The sequence below is a fragment of the Acartia tonsa genome, chromosome 7, assembly GCF_053477335.1.
Source record: "Acartia tonsa isolate MP-2025a chromosome 7, ASM5347733v1, whole genome shotgun sequence".
In the NCBI taxonomy this organism is placed as follows: Eukaryota; Metazoa; Arthropoda; class Copepoda; order Calanoida; family Acartiidae; genus Acartia; species Acartia tonsa.
The window spans coordinates 52517802-52539192 of record NC_137266.1 but is presented as its reverse complement, the minus strand read 5'-3'; the positions used below and the strand labels follow the sequence as shown (position 1 = coordinate 52539192).

The 21391-nt window shown below is 38.2% G+C and overlaps 1 protein-coding gene across 1 annotated transcript; it reads right to left on the bottom strand.

Annotated features, from left to right (window-relative positions):
• Positions 1-12211: 12211 nt before the first annotated feature.
• LOC145324625 (uncharacterized) lies at positions 12212-21391 on the bottom strand. Its single transcript, XM_080167207.1, has 6 exons — positions 21340-21391; positions 20175-20258; positions 19597-19707; positions 16012-16128; positions 15206-15235; positions 12212-12279 (listed from the first exon to the last, which is right to left on the bottom strand). The coding sequence occupies exons 1-6, from the start codon at positions 21377-21379 to the stop codon at positions 12212-12214; spliced, it is 450 nt and encodes a 149-aa protein (XP_080023333.1). The 5' UTR covers positions 21380-21391.

The following is a 21391-nucleotide window of genomic DNA, read 5'->3' as shown; positions in this document are numbered from 1 at the left end:
GTGCAATTTCCCGCTATGGTCTTGGATAAAAATGTCCAAAATCGACCCACCCTAGTAAATACAAACATACGTGCAGATTCTAGTTCTGGAATAAAGCTTCGCTCATGTTTTATGAAGGAACGAAATTTGATATTCTTAAATATCAATTACTAATGAGATATAGTTTGATGAATGCTTTTCGTGAAATTCCTTTTTTAAACAACCTACTTTTGTAATAGAGAAAATTTTAAAACAGTTTCCTCGTATTCATTCGAATCCGGTGGATAGGAACCGTTTCTCATCCATACGAAAAAAACTATGTCTAAATTAAAAACAGTTTTTTAGCCCGTGCCTTCGGCACCTCGGGGTTAAAAAACTGGTTTTAATCTTATAATTGTACATTCTATATCCGCGGAAAGCGGTTTATAATACGATGAAAGAAATAACTATTATTGTTTGAAATTTATTTTTATAAATGACAATGATAACAATATAAATTGCATAATGTTATTAACAACAATTATAACAGTTAGGGAGTTGAATCCATTTTTATAGAAGCAGAAATATAATCTGTGATTATGGTTTGGACCCTCTAAAACTGTAATCTACCCTTCCACTTTCCCCTCTCTTGGTGAAGATATCTTCAACGCCGATACGATTTTTGAAATATAAGATTCCACTTTTGTCTCTCTTGTTAAAGATATCTTCACCAAGAGAGGCAAAAGTGGAATCATAAATTTCAAAAATCGTATCGGCGTTGAAGATATCTTCACCAAGAGAGGGGAAAGTGGAATCTTACATTTCAAAAATCGTATCGGCGTTGAAGATATCTTCACCAAGAGAGGGGAAAGTAGAATCTTACATTTCAAAAATCGTATCGGCGTTGAAGATATCTTCACCAAGAGAGGGGAAAGTGGAATCTTACATTTCAAAAATCGTATCGGCGTTGCAGATATCTTCACCAAGAGAAGGGAAAGTAGAATCTTACATTTCAAAAATCGTATTGGCGTTGAAGATATCTTCACCAAGAGAGGGGAAAGTGGAAGGGTAGATTACAGTTTTAGAGGGTCCAAACCATAATCATAGATTATATTTCTGCTTCTATAAAAATGGATTCAACTCCCTAACTGTAGAATATGTAACAAGTATGAAAACATCCACAAACAAGTAGCAAAGCACAAAATATTCATGGATTGACAAATATGAAGCAGATGTTTAGTGGTCTTAAAGAGAGAGCATATTAAAGAAAGATAAAAAAATCATGGAAAATAACGAAAACTTTATAAAAGATTTTACATACATATTTGTCTTTTATAGCAAAACCAACAGACAGAGGTCCAAAGTAAATCATGATTCAGCTAAACAATTCAGCTGTCTATAGCAGCTGAAAAATTCACATTTCTCCCATTCCTTTTCCATTCCAGACAGACGGACATTTTAAATTATCCAGTAGCTTCTCTACTAACAAGTACAATTTTATTCTAAGTAGCACAGTAATGACAATCTTATTGTTAATTTAACAATAATAGTTAAATATAATACAGTGATTATATAAATAGCAAAACATTTCAGGGAGGGAGGGGACATTGGGCTGTTTATTGCACTAGTCCCCGAAAGCATATAATAACGTTTTCTTATTCGTTTGTTTAACAACCGTGTGGACTTTTATAGAATTTAGCTTGGTTAGTTCATTAAGTTGAGTGTCCAAACGTTTCAACCACTAATTGTAATCTACATAAGGGGTAATTTTGTGTATTATCATTGGAGATATATATAGATGAATCTATCGGCCATTATCCCTAAAAACTTTAAGTAGGCCCAGTACACCCAAGTTATATCAAATTGTAATTGGATTAGAACCGGATCTAAGCCATACTAAAATCATGTATAACATCGGATTACAGACAATTTTCCACGAATATTAAAATAAAAATTATAAAATTAATAACAGTTTTGTTAGCCCAAGTCTTCGGCTTAACAAAACTATTTTAAATCTTAATTTTTTTGTTTTATTATCTACGGAAGGCTGTCTATAAAACTAAAGGGTTGGGGAGGGAGGGTATTTGCTCCCACAAACCCATCTTTTGACGACTCCCCTAGGAAAATAATATAATGTGGTATTCGGCAACCGTGAGCCATGCCTATGGCAACCCTGACCGGGGTTCGGGGAAGGGCCAAGGGCCCTCCCCCGAGTCCTGGGGAAGGGGTCTGCCGACCCCCTCCCTATGCCTAAAATTAATGATTGATTCTGACAGCCTTATTATGGTTAAGCTGTATTGTTAATTCCCCCCACCCTTTCCAGGGATGGGGGATCATTATTGCCCAAACTGACTATTGTATATGTATTATATTGCTTTTATTTATGATTATTTATTCCTATCTGTGTAGTTATTGTTTGTTGTATATAACGTTAGTAATCCTTAGACCTTCAATAAAGGAACAACTGAATAGACTCTGTTTATTATTTAGTGATTGCTAGAGAAGCGTAGCTTCTCTATAGTATAGGTGTCCACGTCTGTTCACACTGCCGTAGTCATTTGAACTCTGGTGTCTGCCATTTATCCTAGGCGGATACCACAACTTTTGGTGACAGCTGTGTGAGATTACGGCAAACCACAAGTGTAGAGCAGACGCGCAGCTGAGGCTAAGGTACTCCCAGCAGTCAAACTGGCAAAACTGACACAAGCAACCTGAATTACCCACCCTGTAAGTGTAAACGGCTGAAAATAGGCCAACATTTACTGCAAGAGATAGCAGGATTTGAACCAGCGGCGCTGCAGGACGGGACATTCCCTGCCGCCACCAGCCGGATTCGGATACACGGCGCTGCAGGACGGGACATTCCCTGCCGCCGACAGGCTGAAACAAGCCAAGGATTCGAACCAGCGGCGCTGCAGGACGGGACATTCCCTGCCGCCACCAGCTGGATTCGGATACACGGCGCTGCAGGACGGGACATTCCCTGCCGCCGACAGGCTGAAACAAGCCAAATAGCTGCGAGCTGCGAGCGAACATACGAGTGTAGCGTACCAAGCAGAGGAAACTACGTCAACTCCAAGTATCCTGAGAGGCTACAGCGCAGCCACCCATCTAGAAAAGCAGATATTATATCACATTGTAGGGATTACCACCCTAGTGTGAAGGCTGAACAATAGGTTTATGAGCAAGGATTGGTAAACAATTTGTTGTGTACTGTGATAAAACTAAAAATAGAACAGGCTTGGTAAGCAAATCTGTTGTGTATTGTGATAAGGCCAAAAATAGAACCTAGATGTAATATAACAATGCATTGATAAACAATCTAACCCCCCAAGCCTCCAGCACAACAAAATACACCCCTTATTCCAGCGGAAAGGGAGGGGCCCACCATCCATTGAAGAAAATACAATCGAGGTGACATAACAACAAGCCCAGGATTAAGGAAAAGGGCACAATTACCTCACCACACAGTTACCTCAAACCCACAGCACTCCCCCTCTCCATAGGGGGAACGGACGGTTTTACCCTGTCCCCTCACGCGCTTCCCCCCTCCTACCCACACTTGACTAAGTCCGCCCACGGTGTGGAGATAGCAACCGGGAGAACAGAGCGCCATTTACGGGTCGCGCAGCAGAGTTCGGGACGCATAACAAAATTCAACGGACGAATAAGACAAAGCGGACCAATGAGAGAGCGGGTTGAGGGATAAGTGCGCGTTTTACCTGTGTGCGCGGATCTGACGGTGCGTAAGCGCGTTGCAAGGAAAGGATATTTCACGCACACACACACACACACACACACACACAGGAGCGGAGCTACTCCATAGCATCCAACAGAGATATTTTTAGAAAACAAGACTTGCAAGCTTCTCCCTCCTATCTATAGTGTGATAAAGGAAAACCCAATCAGTTCCTGACAGCAGTTCAGACCCTCAACAGCTATCTACCCCTACCAGCCTACTCTACAACTCAGAAAAAAAACTAGTGACAAGTACTTTGGGTACATCTAATTTACATCTTTGTAGTTAAACTACCAACCTAGTGATAAACAGTGTTGGCTGCTAGGCTAGAAAGCCTCAAGTGTAAACCATTTATAGTATTGACTTAAAACTTCGTGTCCCGCCGCTGAACCGTTGACCCGATTGAGCAGCCGCAAGCGCCAGGAGGCAACCAAGCCCAAGGATGGCTCCAGGATGATACCCAACCCTGGTACCTGAGTACACGAGGCGAGCCATGTTTACCGTCACAATGATCACCAAGCAGCTGAAGGAGGGTGTGTGCCTAGTGGACGCCACCGACGGGCTCACGGGATCAGCCAGCGTCCAGTTGCCCCACTACGATGAGTCGGAGCCAATGGAGATTGGCGCCTTGGCTCCGGGTCTCCACCAGATGGGGAAGGTCGCCCCAGATGACAAGACTTCAGGCCGCTGTTACCGCTGCCAAGGGAAAGGCCACCGAGCCCGAGACTGTCCGACGCCTATGGAGGTCAGCCTAGAAGAGAGACGCACCCAGCCACGCCGTGACCGTCCTGCCAAGTGTGACCGTTGCCACTATGCCGGCCATACGGCGGCCGAGTGCAGAGCCGACTGGGAACAGGTAGCCGGCCGGAGGCGCACTGCGGACAAGGGCGCTCCCCCAGGAAAGCCCAGCAGAGTAGCCAACATGGAAGGGAGCGCGCCCCCAGCAACACCCCAGCAAGCAGCCGCCCCCAACGCAGCGGGCCGAGCCGACGGAATGCCGCAGTTTGGAACCGTCCCAGCTAGAATCAACGTACTGGGAGGAGCGGCTGAACCCAACCGGGTTGGCCTGGGCTTCAGCCTCAACCACCTGGGGCCGGAGTTTGTGCAGCCCAACAACATCGCCGAGCCAGAAGTCCTGAGGCCCCAGCCCTTCAGCCTCAACATGATGGGGCCTGCCCGACCGAGCCTACCCAGCAAGAGTGGAGGGGCGCTACCCAGCGTCACTGAGACGGTGTACGGAGAGGCCCTGGCGGCCGTTGAACGAGAGAGGCAGGAGGCGCTAGCCAGCGCATCGGAGTCGATGTATGGGGCGCCATCCGGCGCCACCACCTGCGATGACTGGGGGGTGCTATCCAGCGCCCCCACCCTGGTGCCTGGGGTGACAACCGTCGCCGCCACCGAGATACCTGGATCCTGGAACGAGCCAGCAGCCCCAGAGGAAGGGGTGACACCCGTCACCCCCAGTCAGCCAGCGCCACCAGCCCGTAGGGAGAGCCCAGCCATACACCATCCAGCGCCCACTGCCAGCCGAGGGAACCCAGCTGCCCATCATTTCCAGTCAAGCCAGGATAAGTTAAATTTGACAAATGTATTGTATCCAAAGTATTGTAACCCTCCAGCCTTGCCTGTGCCTCCCGCACCAGAGGCTGGGGAGATTGAAATTTGGGGATATAAGGACTTGCCTGTGCCACATGCACCTGAGTTCCTAGGGCAGGGGAGGGACGTAATCCAGGGCGAGCCTGTGCCACACGCACTTCAGCCCCATGCCACTGGGCATGCCATGGACAAGGGAAGGGACCCCTTGGGGCTAGGGGAGCCGACACCCAGGCAGGCGCCAGTCGCCTGTCAGTCTGTCATTGGGGAGGGTATCGGGATGCCCCGGGCACCCAAAGATAACGCTCAATGGAAATTTGTATCTAGCCAGGAGCAACCCAGCCGTGTCCAGCCCCAAGAAGCAGCCGTGGCCCGAGCCGAAGATCCCCAGCCGCGTGTGCGAGGTTGATGGCTGTCTGGTAGCTTCTCACACTGGTGGATGGTTCTGTGGGGACTACTGCTCGCAGCCGTGTGGCCTACAACTAGCTACGTCCTGGTAGGGTGGGACTGCGCCAACCCCACCCACGTCACAGCCTACAACAAGGAGAAGATGTGTAGCACGGAACCGCTACACCAGGAGGTGCCCTTGGGCCACGAGGTACATGTCCTGCAGCAAGTCAAGATTAGGGAAACAACAGGATATAGCTGTCAGCTCACCGTGTCCCAGTGGACATTTAGGTGTGGGGTATGGGGTCACCTCAAGGTGACCTCGGTCCCCACCCTCATGAGGCCAACCAAGATTGATCCAGAAACGTGCCGAGACCTGGCCAGGAACCGAGTCTACACGCTGCCAGGCAAGACCCAGCCACTGACGTTCCAGCTGAACCATCCCCTGTTCTTCACCCTCGATATGGTGGGCGCTTGGTCAACAGCCCCGAGGGGGTGGGTTGTGAAGGGGAGGACGTCCATTTCGAGGGCCAGCTGTACCGCAATGAATTAGTGCTCCAGGAACGACGGCTGCTGGTCAAGGAAGAGACCTAAGTAGTGGAGGATGGACGGGTGGAGTCCCAATCTGACCACCTGACCCTAGAATGTCCCCATTCTGAGCTGTCTTGCATTACTGGGGAGGCCACCTACGTGTGGGACCACCTGGGGAGAGATTGCCCCTTGAGGCTGATCCGCAGCCTCCAGCCTAGCCTAGTGATGGATGCGTTCCTGGTTGACCATCAAGCCCAGTTCTTCATCAACATGACCACCCCCACCTCAATAGTGAACTGCGACTTTGAGGCCCATGCCACCAACCACCCAGCATTGTTCGTGGCAGCTGACCCGGCCGCAGCAGCGCTGCCCAGAGTATCGGCCAGGGATGTGGATGTCCCCCTGCAGGCCCAGATACATGCAGGTTACATTGGATTTACCCTGGAGACACGAATGAGAAGCACAGCGGCAGAAGAAGTAGCGGCCAATTGCTGGAAGCTCCAGCAACTAGACCCGGCCCACCCGGTGCGTGTCCAGGGGAGCACGTTCTCTGTGCTGAGGGGAGATGTACTGCTCCAGCTTACCTGCCAACGCAACAAATATGTTGTCCGTGAGAGCAATGAATGTTGGGACAAAGTACCAGTGGAACCCACAGGATTCGTAGACGCCGTGACAAAGGTGTATAGCGGCCACGCCACCAAGATTCCCTGCTCCTCCACCTACCCCCTAACTGTGCACACGGAGGAAGGCTGGATAGAGCTAACCCCCGCACCTAAGAAGAGGCCACCCCCGCTGGATACGCCCAAGCAGCTGCTGACAGAACCTTTGGATGACTTTAGTTCGGGAGGCTTGTATTCGCAGGCTGAGCTGAACGACTGGCAGCAGCTGCTAGCATTCCCAGCGTATAAAGCCGCCATGCTGACCGGCCTGTCTTATGGCTCATGCGTTCAGCAAGGTAGCTGTTCGGCCACCGGAGACCATGGGATCGTGTCCTACAATATCGACCGACTGGCGGAGGAAGGAGAAGCCGCCCTGGATGTCTGGGCTGGGTTCAGACAAGCTATTCACGAGTGGGGAGATGGCGCAGCCATACTGTGTTTGCTGTTGTTGATTCTCAAACTGCTGGGGGATTTAACCATCATTTCCCTGGCAGCCGTACAAGGAGGTGTACGGGCCGCCATGAATGCAATGTCACAAGTGTTCCTGTACCATCCAACCTTGTACCGTAAGGCCTTGGCCAGAGCCAGACTCACCCATGCCAAGTCCCGGGACTTTTCAGTAGACTGGGATGCCATTCCTATCGGCCGGGAAGCAGCCGAGGAAATGGTGTCCATGCAATCAGCCGGTAGCGGGAATGACCGCCCAGGCAGGCCTGGACCACCCTCTGGAAAGCCCCGCGGCCCCTCGGGAGGCCAGGCTGTCGCTCAGACGGTCAACTTGGTAGCCAGTGCCCCAGCCGCTGCCAACAACAACCAGACTGCCCCGTTACTGACCGGCCCCGCAGCGGCTGTGCCCCACGCCAACCTGACACCTGCTGGCGCCGAGCTACGTGTCCAACAAAAGTCAGCCTCTACCTTCTATCCCACGTTGGGAGCCCATCAGCCCTGAAAATCACCACTAGGATTCCATTGAATCATTATCGTTTGTATATATATTAGCCCTAAGGAGCGGGCCGAAGGCCTCAACCACTGTCGGAAGTCTGGCAGGGAGACCCCCTCCCAGCCTTCCGAGGGGAGAGTTGTGGTATTCGGCAACCGTGAGCCATGCCTATGGCAACCCTGACCGGGGTTCGGGGAAGGGCCAAGGGCCCTCCCCCGAGTCCTGGGGAAGGGGTCTGCCGACCCCCTCCCTATGCCTAAAATTAATGATTGATTCTGACAGCCTTATTATGGTTAAGCTGTATTGTTAATTCCCCCCACCCTTTCCAGGGATGGGGGATCATTATTGCCCAAACTGACTATTGTATATGTATTATATTGCTTTTATTTATGATTATTTATTCCTATCTGTGTAGTTATTGTTTGTTGTATATAACGTTAGTAATCCTTAGACCTTCAATAAAGGAACAACTGAATAGACTCTGTTTATTATTTAGTGATTGCTAGAGAAGCGTAGCTTCTCTATAGTATAGGTGTCCACGTCTGTTCACACTGCCGTAGTCATTTGAACTCTGGTGTCTGCCATTTATCCTAGGCGGATACCACAATAACATAAATAATGAGTCTAATTTTATTAGGAAAAAGTTTTTCCACTATCCAAACTTTTTCAATGTACTAGCAATGTCTCTCGAAGTACCTAGTGGGCCACACAACCCCCCCCCCCCCCTTCTAATTTTGATAAGAAGAAATTTAAATGGGTTAGGAGCATGGACGTCCAAGCTTTTCATTTTTAGGGGGTAAACTGAGAGGTTTCAAAGGTTTAAGGGGGGTAATCTTATATGTATATTTTCAAAATTTTTTAGGGAGCTAAAATTTGTGGTTTTAAAGGTTTGAATGAGGTAATCTAATTTATTTATAAAAATTTTCAGGGGGGGTAAGAGAATGGGTTTCAAAGGTTAAAGGGGGGCAATATAATGTACTGTTTTTATTTAAGGGGTGGTAAAAGAAGTGGTTTGAAAGGTTTTAGGGGGTTAATCTAATGCATTTTTTTATTTTTGGGTGTCAAAAAGTGGGGTTTCAATTGTTTGAAGGAGGTAATATAATGCAATTTTTAATTTTAAGGAGGATAAATTGAGGGCTGTCGAAATTTGAGGGGGATAAACACCCCTTTACCCCCCACCTTGGACAAATATTAACACCTATACTCTTTTCAGTTTCCATTTTCTAAAAAATAAGTTCGGGGGGGGGGGGGGGTAAAAGATCCAGAATTGATTACAGAGAAAGGCCTAATGTATCATTTAAGAAAATATATATACATAACATTAATGGAGAAAAAACTTTTTTTATAATACATTACATTTAGACTTACATTATAGATATAAAAATAACATTTAAAAATTTTATCTATTTATACACATTTTGCATGATTTAATTTATTCGTTGTTTTCCCATATAGTTACCATTTGATATTCTTTAGGCTTTTCTCCTTGCTTTACCATAGTACCTAGATAGATAGATAGATAGATAGATAGATATATAGATAGATAGATAGATAGATAGATAGATAGATAGATAGATAGATAGATAGATAGAGAGATAGATAGATAGATAGATAGATAGATAGATAGATAGATAGATAGATAGATAGATAGATACCTTTACAGACACACTGCGGAGTGGATAAAACTTGTGTATCGGTGTGAATGTAGCTGGCTCCTATTTCTTGTGGTTTTGGCCTAAAATATATTAAAGTAGTAAAGTTTCTTTAATGACATGGCGTTACAGACAGACAGACAAACTAACATACACATGATGTCTGTCTGTGAAGAAAGATCTTACAAACAGTTGTATGTTATATTTCTAGTTGTGCAACTACTCTATAAGTAAAGTATGTTCAGGGATCTTAAGGGATAAGACAATGGACAATAAATTTATGTACCACTTATTGATGGTGCACAAAATTATCCCTTCTGTAGATTAAAATTATTTGTTGAAAAGATTGGACAATGCAGTTTTAACCAAACCATTCAAGAATTGATTTTCGTGCTACTTAAAATATTCAAGTTTTTAGCTCCCCTATAATTTACTTTTGTCTGTCCGTCTGTTGAAAGTTGATTTTCTCCGCTGATATTCATGATAATCTGCTGTTTTATGGTGAAGATACTCCGTATCAAATAACATCTAGTAACTAATTTAATTTTTCCGTCAGTCTTTTGGTCATGCCACTAAATATTTAAATATTTATTATTTTTTGAAAGGTTTGGTGATTTTTCACTATTAAATAATAACATAAATATTATGTCTCTTTCTTTTTTTTATAACGACTAAACATCAGCTCCATAACTCACTTTGTCCGTTTGTCATTAAAAGATTTTTTAGTGCTTATTACTTATGGATGTTATCATCCTTGTTATAATTAGAGAAATTAAAAGAATAGAACCAAAAATAATCAAATTTTAAGTAGCAAATTTTAACTACAAAATATCAAAAATCTAAAGGGTTATTTCATTGAAGTAAATTTTATACAAATTCTCATGGAGGGAGGGGACATTGGGCTGTTTTAGTCTCTGTAGTCTTATAAAAATGTTTTCTTATTCGTCTGCTTAACAACCTTGGGGGCTTTTACTGATATTTTATTGGTTGCATCATTTTGTTGAGTGTCCAAACGTTTCAAACACTAATTGTAATCTACATAACTACAGAAGTGGTAATTTTGCGTATAAACATTTGGGATGTAAATCAATTTATCGGCCATTGTCTTATCCCTTTAGATCCTGCAAATTATTGAGAAGTCGTCAGAAAACCACTTGAAGGACATTAGATTCAAATTAAATAGGTATACAAAAGTTTAATAACCACTTTATCTTATTCGTTGGCTAAAAACTTCACTACTTTTATCAAATTTTGATTGGTTGGTTCAAAATAGTATTAACTTTTCAACTAATAATTTAACTACAAAAGTGGTCATTTTAACAATAGTGAAGGTTGAAAAAAAAACACAAGTAGATCTTATTGAGAAAAAATGTATCTTCAGCAAAAAAGGTGTTTAGATGAGTATTTCGTCAGGGATCTAAATGGATAAGACAATGGCTGATAAATTGATGCACATTCCCAATGATTGTACACAAAGTAACCCTGAAGATAACAGTTAGTTTAGGCACCCAACTAAATGAACCAACCAATCAATATTTAATAAGTCCCCAAAGTTTTTGGACTAACGAATTAGAAAAAAAGCATTATAAAACTTTTGTGACTAGTGTAATAAACAGCCCAATCTTCCCTTACTCACTCATTGACTATCAAAAGATGACTTACTTGACGATAAACTCGAAGATAAAGCATACAATGATGAAAATAATGAATAGGCTGATCAATGTTCCAATCATGGCCATGTCAACCTAAAATTGATGATTTTTAAAAATCAAGAATAGTTATTTATCGCATCGTAATATAGGCAACATTCCGTAAAATATAAAAAAAAATAAGATTTAAACGCCTCGGGGCTACTAGCTAACAAAACTGTTTTTAATTTTATGATTTTTATTTTAATATTAGTGTAAAATTGTCTGTAATACAATGATTTGCATGATTTTTAAATTATAGCTGAGAACAGGTTTTAATTCAGCGGACGTTTCGAAGCCATACTGAAATACTAATATATAAATTATTTAACAAATTTATATATTATATATAAATTATTTAACAAATTTATATATTATATATAAATTATTTAACAAATTTATATATTATATATAAATTATTTAACAAATTTATATTATAGTTTTTTATTCGCAAATTGATCTTTGTGGCAATTTGTCTTTCGACTTATGGGGGAGGGGAAGAAGCAAAAAAGGATAATTTTATTTTTTTTGGGGGGGGAAGGCAGTCAATTATTTACGCTGGAGAGGGAGGGAATGCCCCAAATTCCACTTCGAACAAACGCCTGTGTAAAATTTTCTTGGGAAAGGTTAAAAAATTGGCCCAGAGCCGTTTTAGAGATCTAACGGACATGCATCCTATTACTTTGGTATGATCTAAGATTGCTCAGTTATATATAACTAGCGGTTTCTCCCCTAGAGGCCTCTAGGGGCACTTGAGAAGGGGGGAGTCGAATTTGATAACCCAATTTCTTATTTTAGATTTTAAAAGAAAAAGTCAAAAAAATATTTTGGGGGGTTGAAATTTTTTTTTTTTTGGGGGGGGGTGGGGGTGTCCCTCCACCCCAAGAAAATAGTTATAAACCTTCCCGGGACCTATGAGAAGCAACCCTGTTAAGGAGAACCCGATCGGTTCAGCAGTTAGCGAGATCCTTCGGTACAGACACACTGATACACAGATACACAAACAGACGAACAGACAAACATCCTGTTACTTTAGTATAAGGATTACATGACAAACAAATATCCTAGTTATAGAGTAGCTGTGCTTTTAGTAATAAACTCACCTTTCCAAGTCGTTCGTAGTTTGCCATAGCTGAAATAAAGAAAAAAATTAATTAAGAATTCAATAAAAAAATTTAAATTACTTGTTATATAAAGTTTTAAGGTTTTGGTGTAAGGTTTTTGTAGCTTAAGATTAGCAGTCATGGGGATGCACATCAATTTATCGGCCATTGTCTTATCCCTTTATATCCCTGTTGCCAATCTGTGTATATAATATTGCTTTGTAAGGAAACAAGGACAATTAGTGTGTCCAGTCTATAAGTAGCGCAGCAATAATATTTAAAAATAGAAAAATACTAGCATTCAACCCCAACTTAAACACCTAAACTTAATATTTGCTAAAAAAAACATTCTCAAAGTCAACTGCTAAATAAAAAAAATCCTAATTTTTTTTTTTTGGGGGGGGGTAGTATTTTTGTCAACCCAACATCCAAAGAAAATAGCCTAAAGCCTTCATATAACCAGTAGTAATATTCCCTGAAAAGGAAAGCCCTTGCGAGATCTTAAGCTTCATCCGGATAGACAGACAGACAGAAGAACATTATACTTTGTAACAAAGATATGGTTTTGGTTAAAATAAGGTAAAACAAATTGGTAGGTATAGACGAACAGACGGACATTTCTTAATTATAGAGTAGCTGCGCTTCTTCTAAGAAGACAGAAATGGACCGTTTTCTATGATTCCTAAAATATTTTGTGCCGAGTAAGATATTTTCTATCAGAGGTATTTGAAAACATTCAGGGTAAAGCAGGGAGGGAGGGGACAATTGGCTGTATATCAAACTAGTCCCCAAAGTAATATAATAACGTTTTCTTGTCCGGTGGCTCAACAACTTTGGGGACTTTTATTGAATTTTGATTTGGTATGTTATTAAGTTGAGTGTTCAAACGTTTCAACCTCTAATTGTTAATCACTAAAAGGGTAATTTAGTGTATTTTGATTGTGGATGTATATCAATTTATCTGCCGTTGTTTTATCCCTTTAGATACCTTGGAAAAAGTGTCTGTCTGTCTGTCTATCTTTCTGTCTGTACTTCTATTTATCTCGATAAACATTGGGGATAAACAAAATTACCCCTCCTGTGGATTACAATTAGTGGTTTTGACAATCAACTAAATAAACCAATCAAACAAAATTCAATAAAAGTCCCTAAGGTTGTTAAATTAACGAATAAGAAAACGTCACTTTGGCTTTCTTTCTTGTTGTATATCCCTCTGTCTGTTTATCTATGTTTTTGTCTATATTCTTTCTTTCTATCTATCTTTCTGTATGTTTCACTGTCTGTCTATCTTTCTATCTATTTATTTATGTCTGCATGTCTGTCTCTCTGTATGTCTCATTGTCCATCTCTCTTAATACATATGTCTTTCTACCTTTTTTTCTGTAAGATAGATATTTGTCTATTTTTATTCCTATCTTTCCCACTTTCTACCTTTCTTTATGTTTATCTCTCTATCTTTCTTTCTGTCCGACTGTCTGTTTTATCTTTCTATCTACATTTCTAGATATCTTTTTATCTATCCGTGTGTCTTTATGTATATCTATCCTTCCATGTTTGTCTATCATTAACTAATTAATTTGTTGGTCCATCTGTCTATCCATCTATCTTTTGCCTTTCTATCTATCTATCTATTTATTTGTTATATTTTATAATTGTAAAAAGGTACAAAAAAACTACTGTGTAACAAAAAATACAATTATGTTTTTTCCAATATTAGAAAATATTTTAACATTATGAAAATCAAAAGGTACAATAAGGCAGGTAATCTAAAGGGATAAGACAATGGCAGATTAATTGATGTACATCCCCAAAATTACCCCTTCTGCAGATTACAATTAGTGGATGAAATGTTTGGACACTCAATTTAATGATAGCCTATAGCTTTTAGGGGAATAATATGTCAGTCTTGGGTTGGATTTAGGCCATTTTTTACTATTACTTCAAATTTTTTTGGAGCAGTAATTTTTTGTTTGTTGAAACGAACGATTATGGAAATAACAGTTTTAGGCCATTTTTTTTAAAAAAGCCTCATCTTGGATAGTTTTATAGTTATATAGAGTAAATACAAATAATACAAACATAACTGTCAAGGACGTACTGACGTTATGACGTACAAACAACTACAGGGTGTTTTTTTTTTAATAAGACAAAAATATTACTTAATTTAACCCACTTGCCATTGACAGAAGTTAATGACCTATATATTAATTTCTTCATTGGGTTGGGGAGTGTTTTGTATAAGAAAAAAATACTAAGCGATTTTCAACAAATTATGCCTTAAAAATTGGTTTTTCCAAAGTACCTATTTTTGGAAGATTTTTGGATCATGACAAATTTAAAAGGTGTGCAAAAATGCATACATTTTTAAAATTCAAATTGCGCAGCTTGTGTTAATAGTAGAAAAATGCTATGCATACCATTAGAATCGTCATATACTCTAGTTTTTGAAAATATATGTTTCATACTTATGCTATTTGTAGTATAGAAGCTACGTTGGAAAATGTGAGAAAGGTTGAAAAGTTTTAAGTCAGTTGGAATATTTTACCACGTAGCTCCTGAACTATGCGTAGCACAGGAATAGTTCTTTAATATCTAACAACCTGAGTTTATGACGATTCTAACAGTGTGCATTACATTTTTCTACTATAAACACAAGCTGCGCAATTTAAATTTTAAAAATGTATGTATTTTTGCACACCCTTTAAATTTGTCATGATCCAAAAATCTTCCAAAAATAGGTACTTTGGAAAAACCGGTTTTTAAGGCATAATTTGTTGAAAATCGCTAAGTTTTTTTTTTCTTATACAAAACTCCCCAACCCAATGAAGAAATTAAGATATAGATCATTTCTGTCAAAGGCAAGTGGGTTAAATTAATTAATATTTTTGTCTTATTAAAAAAAACACCCTGTAGTTATAGAGTAGCTGCGCTACTAATAAAAAATAAATTTATTACCTTCACAGTTAAGGGTTCCATCAACGTTTACTAAAACAATACAAAAAAATAAACTTTAAAACAATTAATTTTATCAAAGCTTCTTAATTAAAATTTTTTGTAGTAGTTAGTTTTTTTTATATAATCAAGGAGGGAGGGGACATTGGTATCCAAAGTTTTTTAACCCACCCTTTCAATTGCTGGCTAAAACCTATGGTTACTATTATTAAATTTTAATTTTTTGGTTCAAACAGTACCTATACAGTATACAAACTATTCAACCAATGGTTTTTAATCCTGTATTATATTATACTAGCGGCTACGCCCCTAGAGGCTTCTAGTGGCACTTTAAATGTTTTTTTTTAAATAATACGATACATATGTATTTTGCTTTCAAGTCTCTAGGATAACTTGCTATGTTGCGTTAAAGTCTCTATAGGTAAAAAAAATTGTGATTATTTTGTGATTTTTCTTGGGAGGGTGGTGATACCTGTAAAGGAGAATCATATTGGTTCAGCGGTTAGCGAGATAAACATACATCCTGTTACTTTATTATAAGGATTAAGTTAGATTGTGATTTAGATTTTGATAAAATTTTCTTTGTTTTAAAGTTAATGATAAGGAAATTAATCCGTAATTATTTTTAATTTTCTATGTAATTGATAATTTCCTAATAGAAAATGGAAAAATTTCATAATTTCCGATAGATAAATCTACCTACCTATCTATATATCTGCCTATTTTAAATTAATCTATCTATCTATCTATTCATCTAACTACCTACCTATCTATTCATCTACCTATCCCTATCTAACTATCTGAATTACCTATCTTCTTGTAGCCAGGTTTACAGATGCAAATTTTGAGTATAATATGACACTCGCTGCCAAAAACTCTGGCCGCGCAATTTGAGTCTGTCTGACACCGTTCGTTCAGAAAGGAAGCTGAAAAAAACAAGGATTATTATTTTCAATGGTTTAACAATATTTTAAAGTTACAGGATGTCTTTCTGTCTTTATATTTGCCTGTGTTTGTGTTTGTGTGCATATATCCGAACCGCTGAACCGATATAGTTCAATTTACACTGATGTCTAGTACTGTGGCTCGCAATTTGAGTCTGTCTGACACCGTTCGTTCAGAAAGGAAGCTAAAAAATAACAAGGATGATTCGTTTTATTTTATTATTTTCAACGGTTTTATGCTTATAAGAAAGTAACAAGATGTCTGTCTCTTTATCTGATGTGTGTGTGTGTGTGTGCATCAAAGGATCTCGCTAACTGTTGAATCAAATGGTTCTATTTTACAGAGAATCTTCATATAGGTCAAGGTTTATAATAATTTTATTGGAGGTTACCTACACCCATTAACGTTTAACCCCCCCCCCCCCATAAGAGCATAAGAAGCTTATTATTTTGAAATATATTAAAAATAAGTGATGGGGAGATTTTTGTGTGATTGTAATTTACTTAAGGCCAAGTTAGGTTACGTAATATTGATTACAGGGTAGCCCAACAGGGTTAAATCACCGCAGTTATAGGACCCGAAGCGTTAGTGCCCCCCGCAGTGGTGAGGCAAAAGGAAAATAACCTTAACGTCTTGTAAAATAATTTCCTTATAAAAAACAGGACGAAAACATAATTTTCCTTAAAACAAAAAGATCTTTTATAATTATTGAAACAAAAAGCAAGGAAAACCAAACTCAAAACAGTCAAACAAAATTTATAAAAAGTAACAGGATGCGTGTCTCTCTGTCTGTACGACTGAATACTGAACCGATATGGTTCTCCTTTACAATTTAGCTTCTTATAGGTCCTGGGAAGGTTTATAACTATTTTAGAATGTGTTCGACAACCGTTAATCACCTCTAGAAACAAAATTCCTCATTGCCGCTAGTATCATACAAAATAGGAAGGATTTTTGTTTGTCCTTAAAGATATCGCTGATCACAAAACTGAGTTATAAAATTTAGGGTAGCCTCACCTAGGTCATTCGATAGTTTTAGGCTATTTAATTTCTAAATTACTCTCTTTGGATGATTTTAAGCTAATTTTTCACCACTGTAGTTTTGTATTTGAAGAAGGGGTCCTAAAAACTACCTTTGGTTTAGATATAAAATAGACTAAAACTATCCCGGTATAATAGATATGTGGAACTTCCTTAAATCAGATCAGCTGTTAGCGAGAACTTATTGACGTACGTACAGTACATTATACCCCAGTTATATAGTAGCTGCGCTACTAAAAATTAGGTAAAAAGTAATTATTGGAAAAACATTACAAGATTAAAACATAATGAATAGACGTAAGTTACTGGGAGGGAGGGGACATTGGGATGTTTATTACATTAGTCTCCAAAGTTTTATAGCAACATTTTCTTATTCGTTAGCTTAACAACTTTAGGGAATATTATTGAATTTTGATTGGTTGGTTCATTAGATTACGTGTCCAAACGTTTTACCACTAATTATAATCTACAGAAGGGGTATTTTTTTGTCTAATCATTAAAGATGTACATCAATTTATAGACCATTGTCTTATCCCTTTAGATCCCTGCGTTTGATACGTTAGCGTAACACAACTACTCTATAATTAGCGTATGTATGTACGTCCTTACGTGTATTGTATAGCCTTGTTATTGGCAGTTATAAATATTTAGAAAATGGTGGGATCTTAAGGGATAAGACAATGAACAATAAAACTGATGTATACACCTCAGATCACGATAAACAAAATTTTCCCCTCAGTAGATTAAAATCATTGAATACTTGTACAACCCAATCTAGATTTGATAAAAAGTCCCAAAAAAGGTTTTAAGCCACCGAATGGGGTTAGTGTTAATGTAACTTTGGTGACCAGTATAATTTACATACCAATTCTCCCCCTGCCCTCCTCTATGAGTATATGTCATATTTTGTGATTTATCTACACTGAAATTCAAAGTTTTTTAACCACGTTTTCTTAATCGTGGAAAAAAAACTATGATTGAATTTTGATTGGCTAATTCAAAAATAGTAGAGTCCAAACTTTTCAGATAATAATATAATCTAAAGAAACAGCATTTTTCTATATGTAAATTTTGAATTTATATCAATTAATATTCCATTGTCTTATCCCTTAAGATCCCTAGCTACTATTAGATTAATTGTATAATTATGTTTTTTTACATATATTTTTTTTCATAAAAGTCTATGATGTAATTTATTCAATAAATTAAGAAAAAACAAGGATGACAACTCATACATAAATGCACGGCTTTAAAATAAGAAGGAAGGACAAACGAACAATAAATCTAGTAGAAAATAATAAGCAGAACATTAATTTGTAAGTCTAAACAAAAATGTACATGAATTTGTTTCAAAATTGCATAAATTCAGAGCAGGAAAAGGACATATCATGCAATGTTTGAAATCGATAGGATGATTCTAACATGTCCAAATTAACAAAAAGACAATTACGCACGGACCGAACCTAATCATAGAAAAGTTTCGCTTTTGATAAAAAGAATCGTTTACGTCCGAATATAAAAGCTTATTGATAAAATAAAAAGTAGTAAAATCATATTTTTAAGTATATCAAATATAGAGTTCTATCAACTGTAAGTAAGAAAAACAAATTGGCAGAAAGTGTCATTAAATCGCAAAATATGGCATAGACTATACAACATACAGATAGACAAACCGACAGATGGGCTAATAAAATGACAAACGGACGGACGGACAGATAAATAGAGTTAGTTACAAAGTAGCTTCGCTACTAAAAAAAGATAATATATATATATATATAATAAAAAGATATATCAAATTATAATATGATATGATAAAAAGATCAAATTTCATAATTTTGACATGAAACATGTTATCTTTATAAAAGTTACAAGATATTTGTTTGTTTGTCTGTCTCACAAACCTCTGAACCGATATGATTCTTATTTGCATGCATGACCTTTCTCATAGATCTTGGGAAGGGTTTATGACTATTTTGAATAAGAGTACCACCACCCTCTCAAGAGAAGCTTTATGAAAACCTGCCCTTTTTGATATTAAATCAACAAAAGTATGTTCTCATAATGTTACTAATATATCATAATTTCGATAATAGGTAATCTATGACCTCTTTTATCTAATGACATAGTCGGCATAAACAATAAAAATTACATGTCAATGGAATTATATAGGAATGTTAGAAAAAGGGCTTAAAACCTGACCAATAAAAAGCTTTAAGGTACACGGAGTAGCACCTCTTAGCTTTATGTGCAGTTTTCATATTTTAAATGCACTCGCAAAATTATAAGTTTCCCTAGAAATTGATCATTTTGTTATCAAAGTTTTGATAAAATGTTAAATATCAATTCCAACAAATTGCTTGGACATGGATAAATGTTATCAAATAAAAATATCAGACAGACGGGCCTACCTCTGACACACTTTCCGTACTGCCAGGAGAATCCAGGGTTACAAGTCTGTCCGCAGCCAGGCCCACTCTGGCCGCTAGTAGTATCCGCGGTACAGTTCTTCTCTTGGATACCTGCGGAAAGGAAATTTGTTATCTAAATAATCTTTGCTTTTATGTATGTCCGTCTGTTCGTCTGTATGTTTGATTCTTTGTTTGTTTATCTAATTATCAGTTTATCTGTCCACTGTTTGTCTATCTATCTGTTTATCTATCTGTCGGTAAATCTATCTGTCTATATATAAGTCTATCTATCAATCTGTCTATTTATCTAACTATCTTGTTCTATCTGTTTGTGTATCAAATTAGCTAATAGCTATGCATCTAACTTGTCTATCTATCTGTAACTCTATCTTTGAAACCGATTAATATCCGCTGGATTAGAACCGGTTCATAGCCATACTGAAAAATAATGAATAGCATCCTATTACAGACATTCTCAACAAATATTAAAATGCCTTCTGCTAAAAAATATGCTTTTAATCTTATATTTTTCATTTTAATATCAGCGGAAAGCTGTCTATAATACTATGTCTAATTACCTGGAGCCTTCTGTAGGCCAGCAGAATTCGCTGGCGCCGGCTTTGAGGCTTTACCCGCACCTGTCATAGGTCCAACCAGTAAAACTAAAAAGAATAATAAAATGAAATACAGTAAAAAAGCAAATACATATATAAAGAGAAATATAATTTCGGGGTACAGGGATTTGAAACTGAAGATAAAGTAATCTTTTCTTACAATATACTCAAACTACAAATATGGAAATAATTAAACAAACAAACAAAAAACTCCCCCTACCTAAATAAAATTGGTTTCATCAATGATAAGATTTTGGGGGAGGAGGGGGGGTGTGATAGTTTGTGTGATAACACTTATCCCTTCATGGGAGAAATTTAAATTTTAAAACACTTTTAAGCTCTCATGTTCAATTTAATGCTAAGTAGAAATATTTTATCTTTCAAGTAGGTATTACATTCATGTAATAGTAGAGTGGGGAGGTAGATAGATAGATATAGATAGATAGATAGATAGATAGGATAGATAGATAGATAGATAGATAGATAGATAGATAGATAGATAGATAGATAGATAGATAGATAGATAGATAGATAGATAGATAGATAGATAGATAGATAGATAGATAGATAGATAGATAGATAGATAGATAGATAGATAGATAGATAGATAGATAGATAGATAGATAGATAGATAGATAGATAGATAGATAGATAGATAGATAGATAGATAGATAGATAGATAGATAGATAGATAGATAGATAGATAGATAGATAGATAGATAGATAGATAGATAGATAGATAGATAGATAGATAGATAGATATATAGATAGATAGATAGATAGATAGATAGATAGATAGATAGATAGATAGATAGATTAATAGATAGATAGATAGATTGATAGATAGATAGATAGATAGATAGATAGATAGATAGATAGATAGATAGATAGATAGATAGATTGATAGATAGATAGATAGATAGATAGATAGATAGATAGATAGATAGATAGATAGATAGATAGATAGATAGATAGATAGATAGATAGATAGATAGATTGATAGATAGATAGATAGATAGATAGATAGATAGATAGATAGATAGATAGATAGATAGATAGATAGATTGATAGATAGATAGATAGATAGATAGATAGATAGATAGATGGATAGATAGATAGATAAACTTACCTAACATAATAGTAACAATGAAGTAACAGTGCTGAGACATTTTTACTTTTCT